At 39.6% G+C, this 19,061-nt stretch overlaps 2 protein-coding genes across 2 annotated transcripts; both read right to left on the minus strand.

Moving 5' to 3' along the window:
- Positions 1 to 5,409: 5,409 nt before the first annotated feature.
- Positions 5,410 to 9,387, minus strand: LOC148768362 (uncharacterized). The gene is made up of 4 exons (XM_088821123.1): positions 9,080 to 9,387; positions 8,920 to 8,994; positions 8,248 to 8,809; positions 5,410 to 5,979 (listed from the first exon to the last, which is right to left on the minus strand). The coding sequence occupies exons 1-4, from the start codon at positions 9,385 to 9,387 to the stop codon at positions 5,410 to 5,412; spliced, it is 1,515 nt and encodes a 504-aa protein (XP_088677249.1).
- A 222-nt stretch (positions 9,388 to 9,609) lies between these two features.
- LOC148768363 (uncharacterized) lies at positions 9,610 to 10,566 on the minus strand. Its single transcript, XM_088821125.1, has 2 exons — positions 10,525 to 10,566; positions 9,610 to 10,278 (listed from the first exon to the last, which is right to left on the minus strand). The coding sequence occupies exons 1-2, from the start codon at positions 10,564 to 10,566 to the stop codon at positions 9,610 to 9,612; spliced, it is 711 nt and encodes a 236-aa protein (XP_088677251.1).
- Positions 10,567 to 19,061: the final 8,495 nt, after the last annotated feature.

Here is a 19,061-nt window from a genome sequence, read left to right on the forward strand (position 1 = left end):
TATGGTGGTCCGCCTACACCGGATTCCCATACAACAGAGAACAGTGGAAGTTGCTTCTCTAATAGGGAAAAAGATTGGCGTTTTCATTGAAAGCCTCGCTACAAAAAAATTGGATCTGAACCAATTCGTCAGAATCAAGGTTAAAATTGATGTGAGAGTCAGCTTGAAATGTATGTTTTTGCACGGTGGCAACGGAACGAAGGTGTGGATACCTTTTACCTATGAAAGGCTCCCGAATATTTGTTTTTTATGCGGAATCCTTGGACATGGAGAGAATAAATGTCCCCTTAGATACGACGACAACTTTGTTGACCCCGGAGATGACTTACCATATGGCAGTTGGTTAAGAGCTACGACACTAAATCTAGGCGGATACACACGACTCCCTCTTCAGCCGGCAGACATACCAGGTTCAAAACACACAGGGGCAAAACCTCAAGCATCACTACGAGGAGCAAACATATTCGAATTCTCATCCCAACCAAGGTGCTTTAACGTTCACCAGATGGTGATTGGTGGTAAAGAGAATAGTGGTCTGGTGAGGATGGATGAAGCAAACTTGGTAAACCATACAGTTCAAATCCAGCCATTTGAAGGCACGTCACTTGCTACTCGTAAGAACATTTCGATCTCAAGGAAGAGCAAAAAGAAAAAGGCGGAAGACTTGTTGGAGACTAACTGTAATAGGCAAGGCAAAAAACAACTTCTTATGCTTAGAGACGAAGATCTCAGCTCAACGGCGGAGACTGCGGAGCAGTCTCGCCGATCGCAATGAATTGCTTATTCTGGAATTGTCAAGGGATCGGGGTTCCTTTGACAATTCATGTGCTCGGAGAGATTCTCCGACGTAGAAACCCCAATTTGATGTTTCTCTCAGAAACGAGAGCGACTCCACAGTTGATTGACAAGTTGAAAAACAAATGGAATTTATTTGGATTCACAGTTGATAAAATTGGTCGTTCGGGGGGTTGGCAATATTATGGAAGAAAGATTTAAACGTTAACCTGATAAATTTTTCCAATAACCATATTGATACGGAGGTGGTGTGCGTAGAATCAAATAAAAATGGAGGGTTACCGGTTTCTACGGCTATCCAGATCTGTCTCGTCGCCACCTTTCTTGGGAGCTGCTTCGTAATCTTAGGGGACAAAGTAATATTCCATGGATCGTCGATGGGGATTTTAATGAGATTTTGACCAATGCTAACAAGGAACAGGGAAACCAGCGGCGGCCAAACCAAATCGAAGCATTTCGGGCAGCTTTGGATTTTTGCAATCTTAGTGAAATTGGATTCGAGGGATTACCATATACTTGGTCTAATAACCAAGTCTCGCCCTTCACTGTTAGATGTAGATTGGATCGGGTTTGCGGTACCAAAGAATGGTTCGATTTCTTCCCCCATTCTCGGGTGGAGCATCTTGCATATTCCGGCTCTGACCACGCCCCGATCCTACTTACCGCGTCAAAGAGATTATCTCCTGCACCCTCTAGAGCGAAACGCCCTTTCAGATTTGAGGCAATGTGGATTACAAGAGAAGAGTGTGAGGAGATTATTCGGCAAAGGTGGGATTCCCACACATGTTCGGATCTTATAGAAGACCTGCTCCAGAAAAAATGATGATTGTCGAGTGGCTTTAATTGCATGGAGTAAGGACACAATTCACCAGCCTAGAAGGAAAATTGAACTCATCCATAAAAAAATTAATGAGCTTCAATGTGGTGAGAGATCAGAAGATAAGGCGAGGGAAATAAGAACTCTTAAGACTGAGCTGGAGAGGCTCTATGAGGAGAATGATATGTATTGGCGTCAAAGGAGTAGGGTTCAGTGGATTCGGGAAGGTGATCGCAATACGAAATTTTTTCATGCCAAAGCTACAACCGGTAACAAGAGAAATTTGGTTCACATGATTCGAGATAGTTCGGGATGTTGGCAGGAGAATATTGGGGATATTGAACGTGTTGTCTCGGAATATTTCGAGCAGATTATTGCATCCACCCAGCCAAGGGATGTCGACATTGACGAGGTGTTGGAGCACATAGAGGGGAGAGTTTCCGAAGATGACTACCACAATCTTTTCAAACCATTTTCTGCTGACGAGGTAATTCGAGCCATTTCTCAGATGGCTCCCCTCAAATCTCCCGGCCCCGATGGAATGCCTGTTTTATTCTATACTAAGTATTGGCATATTCTAGGCTCTGATGTCTTAGCTTGTGTCTTGGATTTTTTGAACAATAAAAAACTTCCTCCTGCCCTTAACTCCACCTTCATTGTTCTAATTCCTAAGGTCAAAAATCCAGAGAAAATGACCAAATATAGACCCATTAGCTTATGTAATGTTGTGTATAAATGCGGCTCAAAGGTCCTTGCCAATCGTCTTAAAACTATCCTTGGTTGCTTGATCTCTCCTACACAATCAACTTTTGTTCCTTCCAGACTTATTTCTGATAATGTTTTAGTAGCTTATGAGATTAATCACTATATAAAATCAAAATCTAGTGGTAAAACGAATTATATGGAAATTAAGTTGGACATTAGTAAAGCTTACGATCGGATTGAATGGTCTTTTTTGAAAAGAATTTTATGTCGTTTTGGCCTCCCTCACCACTTTGTTGAAATTACTATGATGTGTGTTACAACTGTCTCATATGCTTTTATGTTTAATGGATCGCAGTTCGGATCTCTTCTTCCGTCTAGAGGTCTTCGCCAAGGCGATCCTCTATCACCATATCTTTTCATTTGCTGCGCAGAGGGTCTTATTTCCATGATTCAACAGGCGTGTAGAGAAGGTGAATTACAAGGAATTAAAGTTGCACCTTCAGCTCCGATAGTCTCAAATCTTTGTTTCGCAGATGACATTCTCATCTTCTGCAAAGCAACCGAGGTGGGGCGACTACACTGAACGATATTTTGAATAAATACGCTAGGGCATCTGGGCAAGAAATCAATTACGAAAAGTCGACGATGACATTTAGTCCTTCAATGAATGCAGCTACAAAGGATGCTATCCACGGAATTCTTGGCTTCGAGGTTGTAGAGAGGCATAATAGGTACTTGGGGATGCCGACGTCAATGGGAAAAACAAAGAAGGAAATTTTTGACTTTCTTCGGGACCGAATCTGGGCGAAAATTAACGGGTGGGGTGAGAAAAATCTTTCAAAGGCTGGCAAAGAAGTTTTAATCAAGGCGGTCCTTCAAGCTATTCCATCTTACATCATGGGTTGTTTTCTACTTCCTCGTGGGCTCATTCGGGAAATGGATATGGCAATTCAGCGGTACTGGTGGGGGAACGAAAAGACGTGGAAAATGGCGTGGATTGCTTGGAAAAAGATGTGCACGGCTAAAGATTCTGGCGGGCTCGGATTTTGTGATTTGTTGAGCTTCAATATAACTATGCTCTCAAAACAAGCGTGGAGGTTAATGACTCAGCCTAATCTTTTGTTGACTCGAATTATGAAAGCGAAATACTTTCCCAATGGTGAGTTTCTTTTGGCTGATCTTGGTGGGCGACCCTCCGCTACGCGGCGAAGTATTTGGTTGGTTCGGGATTATGTACGGTCTGGGATGCGGAAGAGAATCGGAAATGGTCTATCGACTTCTATTTGGGCGGATCCGTGGCTCTTGGATAATGGTCAACTCAAGGTCTTTACTAAGAGACCGATCCACTCTCCATTCCCGGATAAGGTGTCGGATCTTATGGACCCAATCTCACACTCATGGGACCTAGGTTGTATTGATAAATATCTTTGGTCCGTGGACAAAGAACGCATTCTCGAGGTCCCTATCGGCAGCGTACTTGCAGAAGATCGTTGGGTGTGGCGATTTACAAATCACGGAAAGTTCACAGTACGCATTCTCGAGATTCCCGATGACTTTTTCAGGACGATCCATGACATGTGCGCCCCATTCGCCGAGTATCTATAGTTGGATCGTCCTAATGCTTCTGACGAACAAGACGCATGATACTCACATATGCGACATTCTTAGCGCAGACGTCGGACGAGAGATACATAGGTGTTTATATTTTATTTTTTTATTATTCGAACTTCTTTGGTGTTGATGTTTTCGGATAATTTTGACATGTTGATGTTTTTTGCTTTGATTTGGACTTGTTGATGTTTTGTGTTTTTTATTTGGACTTGTTGATGTTTTGTGTTTTTTATTTGGACTTGTTCATGTTTTTTGTTTTTGATTTGATTTGTGTTTTAATTTGAACTTGTTCATGTTTTTTTTTTTTTAATAAGGTAATAATAATAAGGGTAAATTACACACACCCCCCTGAGGTATGCTTAAATAACTGTAAGGTCCCTGTGGTATCGATAATTACACTTAGCCCCCTGAAACGTAGTCATAAACTCTAATGGGATAATGAATTGGATACGTTATTCCGATAGGGTTCTAACGGACTATTGGTTTCAGAAAGTGGTGGAGACAACAAAGAGCTATGGGTGATTTAAGAAATGTTCGGGAATGTTCGGGGAGCCATGTCACCCCATAGCTCTTTGTTGTCTTTACCACTTTCTGAAACCAATAGTCCGTTAGAACCCTATCGGAATAACGTATCCAATTAATTATCCCATTAGAGTTTCTGACTACGTTTCAGGGGGCTAAGTGTAATTATCGATACCACAAGGACCTTACAGTTATTTAAGCATACCTCAGGGGGGTGTGTGTAATTTACCCTAATAATAATAATAATAATCACAAGAATAACAACAACAACAACAACAACAACAACAACAACAACAACAACAACAACAACGACAACAACAACGACAACAACAACGACAACAACAACGACAACAACAACGACAACAACAACGACAACAACAACGACAACAACAACGACAACAACAACGACAACAACAACGACAACAACAACGACAACAACAACGACAACAACAACGACAACAACAACGACAACAACGACGACAACAACGACAACAACAACCACAACAACAACGACAACAACAACGACAACAACCACCACAACAACCACAACAACCACCACCACAACAACAACAACAACAACAACAACAACAACAACAACAACAACAACAACAACAACAACAACAACAACAACAACAACAACAACAACAACAACAACAACAACAACAACAACAACAACAACAACAACAACAACAACAACAACAACAACAACAACAACAACAACTACAACAACAACAACAACAACAACAACAACAACAACAACAACAACAACAACAACAACAACAACAACAAAAACAACAACAACAACAACAACAACAACAACAACAACAACAACAACAACAACAACAACAACAACAACAACAACAACAACAACAACAACAACAACAACAACAACAACAACAACAACAACAACAACAACAACAACAACAACAACAACAACAACAACAACAACAACAACAACATCAAACACTAGTTAGAATATCCCACGCTTCACGTCGCTCCCGCAATGCCTCTGGCAAATATGCAACAGTATAATTGTTGTATCTCGCCCACTGCAAGTTAAACGGAGGAAGCGGACAGTTGTCATTCAGCTTCAGATACACAAAGTGGCTTCTTGCTTCAAGAAATAGTATAGTCATCTGGTCAGATAACTGTGAAACACCTTCGGGAGCCCAAAGTGGCAAATAAGTCTTATTTCCCGAAGTGCTAGCCGACAAGACCAACGCGTTGTAATATGTTGCTACAACCACGCCCACGTCCGTGATCGTCATCCACTTTTGCAGAGGTGCTGGGGCGTTATCCCAATAAGCGACAGTCGCCAACACCCGATACACTGAATTACCACCACCGAAATAATCATTGAAGAACAGCTCGTGTCTTCTAATACAGTTATACACATCCAATCTAACATCCATCCAATCATCCTCACTGTTCTTGACTGCACACGCCACGCTCCGATAACCACAATTACCATCCCCTTGAACGTCCGTGCAGGTCACAATCTCCGGAACGAGGCAAAAATGAAGTTCTCGCTGTTGGGTTTCGGGCACGTGTACGCAGCGGAAAACAAAAATTTTATGTGATTTAAACAATTTAAAACACATAAACACATGCCCGATAATTTAAATCAATTAATTGCGTACCTTTGTGCTTCCAGCGAAATTTAAAAACAACATACATGCTAAATAATTCAACTGAATTTAAATCAATTAGCATGCTCGCGTTTAAACCAAATAACATGCTCGCAACATTAAAACGATTTCACGTAATCACATAAAATCATACGAGAACGAACATGAATATATTGTTTAAACGTAAACGAATCAAGAACATTGAATTCGTGTGTTTACCTCTTGAAGCGTGAGGTATGAGCGCTAAGCAAGATGAGATTGCTACGGAAACCAATCCGTACAATCCGGGGCAGCAGCGGTGGAGCGGCAGCAGCGGCGAGACGGGCCACGGCGGCGCGTGTATCTCACGTGCGGTCTTCTAGCGGCGCGTGGGGTTGCGTGCGGCTTCGGCTCGTGTGCTGCTCCTCGATTCTTCGATCTTCAATCTTCCTCCTCTCGGATTTCACCTCGTATACTTCGATCTACTAAACACGTGGCACTAGTACGTAATAGTTAGAAATAACGGAAGAAAAGAAAGAGGGAAAAGAGTACCGAAAGGGATCGGCCAACGGATGGCCGATTCCGGCGACTTTCCGGCGACGGCGGCGCGGCGGCCGAGGAGAGAGGGCCGAGTGAGAGAGAGGGTGAGCGGCTAGGGTTAGGGTTTTGTGTTATGTGTGTGTAAGACCTATAAATCTTGTATTTATAGTGTCTTGCATAAAACCCTAGCGGGCTTAAGTTGGACCGGGCCCAACAACTTAAGTTCGCTAGTACTTTTACTTGCTCGTCTCTCTCAATTCAATGACCGAAAAATTGCAACGATTACATTTTCGGAATCATTATAAAGTCCTCGTCATTACGAGTGCCAACTCTTAATTTCCAACTTTCCAAAAGTGGGAACCCTAGTTTAGTGCACTTTCTAAATTTGGAAACTTCCCGATTTAGAAAGTCCACTACAATGTTCGCCTATTCTTTTCATTTTCTTATTCTCATTCATAATTCCAAATTACGAATGTTGGACCCAATCATATTGACTTCCAATCATGCAAAGATAAACATATTTTACCTTTGACCGTTTAGTTAAAGATCTCATGTGCACGAGCAGTGTGACCCTCGATGGTTCAGGTGTAAGCTAGCCGTGGGCCCACAACCCTTTGTGGTCAAAACTCGTCCCTTAGAGTTACGATTAAGATGAAGCTCGTTTCACCTTTAATCACCCAACGAATCAAGATTGGCGTCTAGCAACTACGCGTCATGATTCCCTAGATACAAATGAAGTGCCTGCAAGAACCTTCAGATATAGTTAACGTACAGTACGGTCCCTTCGATTCATATGTCCCGATTGAACTAGAGGCATTGGTTCATCGAGACCTCTCTATATGTTCAATGACCGTGCGATCGTTCTAAGTGTTGTAATCGTTACGTGCATGACTCAGAGAATCGAATTTTCTAATCATCACTTAGTCAGCTCTGGCCAGAGACTTAGAATGATTACAAACTTTCAGAACACACAGGACATCCAAGACTATTCTAGCGATCGAATCCCCGACTACAATGCACAGACCTCCCACTAGATTTCGGATTGCACGAACACTGGCCCTTGGGATGGTCCTCGGTGGAACTTAGGGACAGGTCACGATACAGCTGGTCCTCTAGTGAAGTCACGGTGATGTCTAGGTCATAAGGACTAATGGTATACAACTATACCATAGATATCTCTACTCGATTATTGGGAACCACTTAGAGATTTCTAGGGTGAGGGAGTTCAGTGAACTCGTCAACGTACGAGCACCCACTTATGCATGCCGATATCACAATACCGTTTACTGATGAGATGCAGTACACATACACTAAGTGCTAGTCTCTTAATGGGAAATGCCGATATCCTCATTGGTGGCGTAACCCTTTGACTAGGAACACGTTTAACAGTTATAATACTTAAGTAAATATCTCACGATCCTAACGATCAATTACTAGTACTTGTAATAACTGTAAGGACTATATCTATGCTTGTGACAAAGGGACAAAGATATAGAATGCCAAGGTCTTTTATCATTAATACGAATAAAGGTTCGTTTATTACAATAATAAATACGAAAGACCACAGCCACATGTTGGCTTGTTGGTCACCTACTCTAACACTCGCAACCAACTAGGTCGGGGCATTCGTCCCATTTCGGGTCCACTCACAGTCGATGAACGACCACGGCCACGACTAGATCTCTCAGAAGATGAACCACGGCCTCTGTTCCCTCTTGATCGTCCTCGTCCCCGTCCTCGTCTAGAATTTTCTTCGCCCGGGTATATTGGCAACTCATGCCCCGAGTCATCCCTCTGCGTGGAGTTGTTCCGCGGTCTATCTCTCGGACGGTCTAGTACTGGTGGCTCATTTATTTCCGTTGCCCTAGGATACATTCGTTCAAAAACGACATATGCCACGTCCGTGATCTCAATTTTTGAACGTTCACGCAACTCATCAATTAACCCGTCTAGCATGTCAATAGTTTGTGACCTGTGATCGGGAACAGAACCAACACTTTCTTCTTGCCCAGGCCCGAATCCCGAAACCCATGTCCTCCAAAAAATGTGGACATCCTCCGCATAAAACACACCACGTCGTGCATTCACCTTTGCGTCAATTTCATGTTTGCATGGGAGGCCAAGACATTTCCTCATGTAACAGACGCAACTGTCTATATCTTCATCCTTCTCATCGTCCAACATCTTCAGTGCAGAATGTGTTACAATTCCACTGGACAATATTTTAAATACGGGCACATTAATCGTCTGGGCCCGAATCCGCTTTGACTTCGCAAATTCGGCCAAAATCTCGTTAGTTGATCTGCAATCTGTGTGTGATACTGTGCCCAAAATGTGTCAAAGCCACCTGTGGACGAATCCAACCATCTCTTCAATGCTCTATGGTTGCTCTCCACCCTAATATGATTAAAGTAGGTTATGTTTCAGTAAACAATATGACAGTAAGTTAAGTATATGTATTTAACCACTGATAAATAAATACATGCTTGTCGATGTATTGCCGAGATGAAAAACTAGATCCGTCCATGCTTTTACAAATTTCTCTTTGTATATCAGCCAAGTGTCTTGGAGGTACTCAATCAACTGTGGATTATTCGCGTAATCGTCCACTAAAACTCTGTAATTCCGGTCGAAATCTTCTTCACACACTGATGTTACCAAAGTTTGCCACGAACCGAGTACAAAAGCAAATCCTTGACGCCTACTATTGCCAAAACACTTTGAAGCACGACGCCCCACATTCATGTTAATGTGCCAAAGACATAATAGATGAGGCACACGGAAATACATTCTCTATCGCCTTTAAGAGCCCTAACTCGCGATCAGTCACGAGTGCACTAGGTAGAGTATGTGGGGGGGAAAAGTCTCTTCAGCCTTTGTAACACCCATGTATAATGGTCTTCATTTTCATGGCGCATAAATACCACTCCAACAGTAAAAAAAAATCCGACAGGAGTAACACCAACAATCTCCAACAAAGGCAATTTGTACTGATTGGTTTTGTAAGTACTGTCAAGTAGTATAACTTAACTTACTTAACAATTCGACAGATAGAGGGTGAGCCCACATCAAATCAATAACTGCATGTGTCGTTTCATCTGTACGGAACCACTTGTAATAGTTATGCTCCTCAAGCAACCCAATCAAATGTTGCATCACTGTACGGTCACCCCTAGCTAATTTTCTCAATCTCGCCTTTTCATTGTATATTTGTTTCGAATAAGCATCGAGACCCAAGCCATTTTGTCTCAAGTTAGCCAAAATCTTCTTGGGCGGCACATGACTTTGTGAAAGATCATTGATAATCTTCGACTCGGCTTCATTCAATGCACTAATCTCATGCCCAGACATGTATATCGGAATATTACTATGCTTCCCATATACTATTCTGAGCCCCCATCTATCGTCCAACCGCTGCTCTCCGACAATTTGAAAACCACAATTTATTTTTTTGCTACCAGACCTTTTCGTGGCCGCCTCTACGTTACTTTCTCGGGGCCCTCCGAACAGGTCACAAGTCAGACACACTTTCTTTGTTTTGGGGGCACTTTTTTTAATTAATCTCACGAAAAGAGCTCTTGCAACGGACCTAGCCCAAGCCACTAACTCGTCCCCCGAGTCAAACAATTGAGTTATTGTAAAATAATCGGTATGATCAACTTCAACTCTAAACGTATTGTCCTGAAAAAAACATTAAAATTTTATTTAAAAAATAAAAATAAAAAATTGAACCAGACGCCCAACTCGGGCGCCCAAATAAGCTGTACACGCCCAAGTTGGGCGTGCAGTTGGCTGTCGGGCGCCCGCATTGGGCGTGGAGCTGCCAACTGCACGCCCAACTTGGGCGTGTACAGCTTATTTGGGCGCCCAAGTTGGGCGTTTGGACAATTTTCCCAGTTTTTTCGATCGAGAAGACGGAATTTTTACCTCGTTAGATCCGCTATCACGATCTTCATCCGATGAGCTCATCTGTGTTCGTATATCACACCAACAAGAATGATTTTTAAGCAAATTCCCTTCAAAATCTTCTTTTTCTAGAGAGATAGAATATTTTAATAATAAACCGCGAATAGCAATTTTACAACCGCGAAAAGCAAATCCCTATTTTTATGATAATAATCAGTTTGCTAGAAGTTGCATTTGGATAATAGTTGTTTGTTGTTATTATCAAAAACATTATTTCACAATTGTTATCAAAACGACTATTTGTAAAAGCCTATTTCGAAAAGACTAATATGAATCCAACTATATCCAAATTAATGTTTATCAAAAATACTATTTTGGAAAAAAATAATTATTTTGTGAACAACTATGTTTCAAAACAGCTGCACCTCTAAAAATCAAAGCAACATAAACCATGTATACAAACAAAATTATAATGACATGATTACATAACAACTTTTCGATTTATAGTACCAGAACAATGTTAAGAAAAAACATTTGTATACAAAATATTATTCATATAATATTCTACATCAACACCCTAAATTGCAATATCAGCTAGCATATATGTCATAGTTGTGTTGGATGCACTCAGACATGGCCATTTCGAACAAGCAAAATCAATCAATGCTTGAAAACTTATGCCAGTAGATCGCTTCAAAGCAACCAACCATCTGTACTTCAAGAACATGTTGAAACTGCTACCCATCTAAACAAAAGGAGTGAAAAGATGAGCAATTAATAGAAAAACAACTACGAACATAAAGATTAGTTAGTTTGCGTAAACTATAAAGTATTGCCAAATCGACTATAAATGTTTGGCAAATCGACTATAAATTTTGGCCAAATCAACTATCAATAATATATAATTATAACTCAAAAATTGCATTCAGCTGCAAAAAACAGAAAATCGACACACAAACACTCACAAAAATCACCAGAAAAAATACATATGAACGCATAAGAGACAATCTAAAAATACAATATGAATGTAGCTGCAATGAAAATCGACTATAGTGACTCTGCAATAAAAATCGGCTATAACGACTCAGCAAAATCAACACAAAATGACTCACATTCAAAACGACCTACATGACATCTAAATTTATGCAGTTAGATTAGAGACTCCACTTAAAAACGAATTCCAATTTAAAGAAGCAACAATCGAGCCCCCGCTCAAAAAAATCTCCTACGCAAAATTTGAAAATTAAAAAAAACTCACCTTTTTCGATTACAATATTGTCGATGAACGATGGTTAAATTCTTCTGAACCGAACCAAATAAAGCATGAATCGACGTTGAAATCTTCGAATCGGTGAAAAAATTAACTTGAGAGAGAGAGACGGTTATGGAATATTTGGATTTAGCGTGATCTCAGAATTGGTTGAGCTTTTTAAGTGAAACGTGATTATACATATTTAATTAGTCAATGTTAAAGTAGTCACTTCAAATATATTACTGATTAAAAAATATTTTATTTAATTGGGGGTGTCTTACAAATATTGGAAAAGGTCTTGCATCTACCTTAATATATGTAAATGTATTGGGAGTTTTACTAATTATCCCATATTTTAATTACAGTCCAAAAAGATGGAAAAAATTGGATTGAATAATTTTGGAAATTGGAATTCAAAATAATGTTCATGCATCTAATAAATGTATAAAATTCACTAGTTGTTATCCCCACACATTTTGAGTGTTCAGAAAGGATATAATATTGGGGTGAAAAATATCAAGATGAACTCTTGTAGAAAAACAAATCAACAAAAAGAAAGACTAAAGAACAATAAGCAGATAAACCTATGTACTACAGGTTAACAGTTGCAATACGAGAACTATCAGTAGAATATTTGAAGGGTTAAAAATATAGTTTGCATTCATGTGCTATCACCACTGTCGCATTTATCCCTATGTACTATGAAATGCGACAAAACACCCCCTACCGTCCATTTCTGTAACAAAAGCTGTCGCTTTCAAATGTTGACTGACCGTTAAAGTAGCTGTTGGAAAAATTCTAACCAAAACACCCCTATAATTGTGTATAAAAGGGGTACACATCATTCTTCACTCATTTGTACTGAATTCCTTCGCAATTTCTTCCTGATTTTCATTTTCAGTCTTTTTTTTAACACAAAATTTCTGAAACTAATTTATATTCTAGAATATTTTTTTTTAAATTCATAATTAATCGGTTTAAAAATGTCTTCCGATAGTTCAAAATTCGGCACAACTAAAACCATTCAATCAACATAATCAAAATAACTTTCAAACCTCTTTCCATGATTAATTCTAAAGGTAAAAAACGTATCTGGCATTTTAACTTGCATAAAAACATAAAAATAGACTGTTAAAATCCCCAAAATTCCCAAAATTTTAACAACCCCTAAACCCAAAAATCCCCCAATTCTACTGAGTATAGAAACCCTATCTAACCCTTTTCAAATAGATTCCCAAAACAGAATTTAAAAAAATTCCAAAATCCCCAAAATTCTTCACCCAAAATCACCAAAATCCGAAAAACCATAAATCTAAATACAAAATAGCGCTTGTATTGTAAATACTAATCCAAAACCGTAAATGTTGTATTGATAATTCTCTGAAAGTAGGGTTGTAACCCAATCCTTAAAGATCTAAACCCAAATTTTGTGTGGGATAAAACCCCCCAAAAATCCCAACCCTAAGTTAAGCAAAAATTTCGAACCTTACCTTTGTCTACACCATGTTCTCTTCAAAATGCTTCAAAGACGTCTATGATGTGTTGAATCACAGGGGAGAAGATGAATGATAGAGAAGAGGGGAAAGTTTCTCCCTTCTATTTTGTTGTACGTGTACGATATTTTTTCCCAAATTACAAAGTTTAAAAATGGCTACTTCAATCAAATAAAAGAAAGGGTAAAAATATAATTACACAATAGAAATTAACACCGTTGGATATGTGAGAGTTAACTGGTAAGGTGAGGGGGAATTTTGTCACATTTCATAGTACAAGAAGTAAATGCGACAATGGTGATAGTACATGCGTGTAAACTGTATTTAATCCATATTTGAATGATTTCTCTTTAAGTACTTGTTAACTTATGAAGCTTAGGATTTAGGAGGACTCAAAGACTCACCAAGTTTGTTTCCATTTCAATGCATAGCGAGTGCAATTATATCCCCTTCTTTGATAGTGTGACAATTCTGACAAAGTTATCGGACGCCATTCTTTTCGATTCTTCTCCTAAATTTCTAAGCCCACTTCCTCCAAATCTCGCAATATGAATTGATGTTGGTCTTCACTCTCTCTCTGCATTAGAATCTTCCACGCAAACTTAGTAACTCTCGTCTCCCGCCTTCTGTAGACCATGTCACTGATGTATATGGGACAACAAATGCGAAACAACCCGTTTAAAAGTGTTGAAAAGCAAGATAAATCACAATTCGATTCCGAGATATGTTTGTTACAACTGTTGTTGTCTGGTACCAGCGGATCAAGGTTCTCGCGAATTATGTGTTGTTCATCAAAATACGTGGGATATTTATAATTAATGCCAAGACAAATAGTAGATTGGCTTAATGACTTGACCAGTGTTTTTAGCTTGAGGAATGATGAAGAAGAAGCATCATTCGTGCACGTATATATATGTATTCCACTAAATGGAAGTTGTTGCAAAAGAGATGGATGGAATTAACTTCCCTTCAAATCGAAAATAGAGTATGTTTTGGGGCATCAATAAATATCTGGGATTCTTCAAGTCCAGTACAATAGAACATAGTCAAGCGTTTGAGGCTTGGGAATTTACACGACAATAAGTGGTCCAACGACGATTGGACAATGCACAGATGTAAATCGTTGAGATTACGAAAATCCGCACCTTCAATGTAGACTAGTTGGAGATGAAATATCTTCAGGTGCTTAGAGAGTACTTCTATCTTTTGAATAGCATTTTGGTCCAACGTAAATCTATCTACATACAAATCTTGGAGTACTGATTCTTCTCCGAATACTACAATGGGTAGTTTAACATGCCTCACACCATATTTCGTACGAATAGAAAGATAAAACTTCTTCAAACCCATAATTGTGAGTAATGGGATCCATTTTTCAAGAAGATAAATCGATTCGTCATATGAATTATCTAACGATATACAAAGGTGAAATTCCACTAAGCACGTCTTTTGATTACAGTATCGCTGCAAAGTCTTTTGCACAAATGATATAATTTTTTGCTTTTTACCTTTGAAGGTGGTGTTTGAAAAATTGAGATTGGGACGAGTCCACCAATTGTAACGCCATTATTTTGACAAGATTGATGTTCGAACAACCTCTTTTTAGGAGAAGAAAAAATATAGAATTTCCTGTAAAATCTCTTTTGGCAACTCGGATAACTTGTCCATGGATCTGGAACTATCTTCTCCTTTGAGATTTTTCGCCATGTGATTCATAAACCCTAATGAATTTTCAGCCTAACAACTCACAAAGTCCCTTTTTTTTTTTTTGCATCCAGTTAAAAACTTATTTTCATCAATTATAAATATATTCTCATATATTCTCCGACGCTATAACCCCTTCTTGGTGTTTCTTTCAGAGACGAAAGCAAAATCAACAGTTGTAAATAGTCTTAAAACGTGATGGAATATGCACGGAATTATGGTCAATAAAATTGGTAAGTCGGACGGGCTACACTTTTGTCGAAAAAGGAAGTGTGCGTTGACTTGATCAGCTTCTCCAACAATCATGTGGACGTCGAAGTTAAGGATACTGAGTAATCTGAATACATGGAGAGTCAAGGGCATTTATGGCTTCCGTGATTAGAGGGAGCGAATCAAAACTTCGTCACTACTTCGTAATTTGTGCTCCCAACGTCTTCTCCCATGGCTGGTTGGTGGCGACTTTAACGAGATCCTTTGTAATTCGGAAAAGAAATTGAGCAACTTGAAGAATCCGAGGCAGCTTGCAGCGTTTCGTAACACGCTGACAGACTGCAATTTAACGGATTTGGGCTATGTGGGGTCTCCATTTACATGGTCGAATTAATAACCGTCAAGATCCTTATACCATTAGGAGTCGACTGGACAGGATTTGTGCTGATGATGGCTGGCTCTCGATATTTTCCGATGCTCAAGTTCACCATTTGGAGAGGTCGGGGTCTGATCACATACCACTACAGCTCACTTTTCAGCTGACTGACAACCAGGACTAGCGAAACGGTCGCCAACAAGTTCGTTTTAAGGCGGATGTTGGTGCGTCAAAGATGAGAGTGAGGAAAGATCATCAAGTAAAATTAGAGTAGCGAGGCAGGTGGAGACCCGATTGACGACGTGTTACGTAATACGGAGGGCTGTAGAATGATTTTTATGCGGTGGAAGAATCAAACCATAAGCCAACCGAATAAGAGGATTGAGGAAATTAACCAGAGAATTCACTAGTTGAAAATCGAACTACAATCAGAGGAGGTGAGGGGCTGAAATTGGCAGTCTCTATCACGAGCTTGAGCTTTTATATGCGGACCTCGATACTTATTGGAAGCAAAGAAGTAGGGTCTAATGGATGAGGGAAGGAGATAGAAATACCCATTTTTTCCATACGAGAGCTTCATCTCGCAAGAAGACTAATACAGTTTACAAAATCCGAGACAAATGGGGAGAGTAGAAGGAAAGCAGGAGAGATATTGAACATGTTATATCCCATTACTTTGCGGACATATTCCGTACTGATTTTCCTGAGGAGAGTGTGATGAATGAGGTGATTGGACATATTGACCTTGAATCTCTAGTGCAGCGCTTCACCTGCTTTCCCTCCCTTTCACTGCGGATGAGGTAACACAAGCTATCACTTATATGGCCACGATTAAATCCTCAGGCCCTGATGGCCTTCCTGTTTTGTTTTATAAGAAATACTGGCACATTTTGGGTAAAAATATTATTGATTGCGTGTAAAATTTCCTTAATCATCGCAAGTTACCTTCATGATCTCTCAATTTCACATTTATGGTCCTTATACCTAAAGTCCAAAGTCCGGAAAAATGAAAGAATACCGGCACATTAGCCTATGCTACATGTTATATAAATTTGGCTCTAAGACAATTGCTAATCGCATTAAACCGGTCCTTAAAGATATAATTTCTCAAACCCAATTGGCGTTGTCCCTAAATGCCTCATCACTGATAACGTCCTTGTTGCCTATGAGATCAACCACTTTATTAAATCTAATTCTAAGAGGCGGTTTTTACACTATGTTTTGCTGAATTTCAGCCATGCCACATCAGATGATGCACAAGTGTTGAGACGTATTCATTCATGTTATTATGTGGCTTCGGTGCATGAAATTAATCTCGAGAAATCCACTATGGCATTCTGGCCTAGTACACCACAGGAGAAGGAAGCAGAAATCCTAGCTTTGCTAGGTGTTCAAATAGTTTCAAGCAATACCATCATACATTATGTGTTATTTTCTTCTTTCCCAAGAGCTTATTAGAGAGATGGAATCGACAATTAAGCGTCTTTGGTGGAGAAACGGGGATCGTCAATTGATGGCATGGTTAGCGTGGCCAAAACTTTGTAGATGGAAAGAGTGTGGCGGCATGAGTTTTTGTGACTTGTACTGTTTTAATTTGGCATTGTTGGAGAAACAAACACGGAGAATACTCACTAATCTGGATCTTCTTTTGGCGCGGCTCCTCATGGCCCGTTACTTTCCAAACGAAGGACTGTGGTTGGCTGTCCCGGGGCCCAGACCCCTCGGCCACATGGCGCAACCTACTTGCAGCCCGAGATTATCTAAGGGTTGGAACTAGAGTGCGTATAGGTAATGGGCAAGATACGTCCATTTGGGGTGACCCGTGGCTAGTGGAGGATGGTAACAAAATAATTTTTACCCGTCGACCCATCACTTAGCTTGCCCAAACACTGTGGCAGACTTACACGTGTCGAGTACTCGCTCATGGAGGATGAACCTTGCTGAAGAGACATCTTTGCCGGTTGATCGAGATCGAATTATGGCTACTCAGATTGGTGGAATTTTAGCACAAGATAAACTTATTTGGCACTTAACAAAATTGGTCAGTTTACGGTAAGGACGTGTTATCATTGTTGGGATGTGAAGCCCAGGATTCAATGAAAATTCGCAAGAGGTTCTAGATTAGCCGGTTTTAATTTTATTAACATGCTTTGATTAGATTCGTTTAAAGCGGAATAAATCTAATCTAGCAACTTACAGTTTTTGCGAGCAGATCCGTTTCTATCTTCGGCGCACGAACGAGGATCCACGTCAAGCCTTCAACCTTCGTAAAAGTTGATGTCCAGAAATTTCCAGTCATCTTCCTTCACCGATATCTCCGCGACCATTGATCCGATCAAGAAACCCTTCGGACAGATTGTAGATCTAAGGGTTAGGAAGCTACTGTATAAATTTCGATCCTATCCGACTAACGGTTGATTTATGGTGATTTTCTTCGCAGGACTGCTCAGAAAATTCGGGAATTATAGTTTGCTCTTAAAACCTATAATCTTCTATTGTATATCCCGGATTAATAATTCTTCTACAAGGGTGGTCTTGTACTTGAAGAAATCTAAATCTATAATTGAGAAATTTAGAGAGAAAAGAAGAAGAGAAAAATATTCTCATCTCCGGAACGTGAATAGGCGTGTAGCAATTATTATTCTCTCATCAACCTAATCTTTATTATATATATAGCACAAGGAATTAGAGTCACACATAGAGAAGATTACATGGAAACAAATCTCACTCCTTCTACAACTCTATATAGTCGAAAATTGCAATCCAATGGGGACTCAATTTTCGGCTATATTAATTCCAATATATAATATTGGTTGAACTTTATTTTCTCGATTAATTAGAAAATCCATTGGGCTACAATAGGGACTAAAGGAGAAAATATAAATCGGGCAACTAATAATTAATTAAATCCAAACTCTTAAAAGAATTCATTTAATTAATCATTAAATAATTATTTATTTTCCACTACCAAATAATTATTGAACTCCCGTTTATATTCTCAAATATTACATTCGAGCTCCGGTCGATCATTACTTAGATTCTCCCCCACATTAAGATATCTTATAACCACCAAATAATTTATTCACTGTTAAATAAATTAAATGGTTTCTTTTCATGAGTATTGCCCGCTTAACTTATTTGAGTATGCCGGATACGAAATCCACCTGGCCAGGACTTGGCATAAACAAATCTTATAAGCTACTCAAGGGTTATTATCAATCCCATATTTCAGAGATGTGAATTTCTTTCGATAATTAATTTCCACCTATTAATTCTTAATGTCTCTACCCAACGCACCGGGGGCCATTTGACTCAATATAGGAACCTCTCCCATTGTGACATCAATGTAGAGATCATCAATTAAATATGTACGTTAATTATCTAGGGATTAAGAGAGTAAGTAATTTACTGTCAACTAGAAATAATACAGTTTCATTTTGAACAGTGATGAACAATTATTTCACTTTGTCCGGTTCAGCACATGCCGGGTGTGCTAGCACAATAAGTCAAAACAATAACTACA

The sequence above is a fragment of the Erythranthe guttata genome, chromosome 8, assembly GCF_056151865.1.
Source record: "Erythranthe guttata isolate IM_541 chromosome 8, IM_541, whole genome shotgun sequence".
Lineage (NCBI taxonomy): Eukaryota > Viridiplantae > Streptophyta > Magnoliopsida > Lamiales > Phrymaceae > Erythranthe > Erythranthe guttata.

Coding starts and splice junctions, on each gene's coding strand:
- LOC148768362 (XM_088821123.1), bottom strand. CDS start 9,387: ATGTATTTCCGTGTGCCTCATCTATTATGTCTTTGGCACATTAACATG. Junction 8,995..9,079: donor GGCAATACATCGACAAGCAT/GTATTTATTTAT, acceptor TAATCATATTAG/GGTGGAGAGCAACCATAGAG. Junction 8,810..8,919: donor TTTGACACATTTTGGGCACA/GTATCACACACA, acceptor AATATTGTCCAG/TGGAATTGTAACACATTCTG.
- LOC148768363 (XM_088821125.1), bottom strand. CDS start 10,566: ATGAGCTCATCGGATGAAGATCGTGATAGCGGATCTAACGAG. Junction 10,279..10,524: donor GTGATAGCGGATCTAACGAG/GTAAAAATTCCG, acceptor TGTTTTTTTCAG/GACAATACGTTTAGAGTTGA.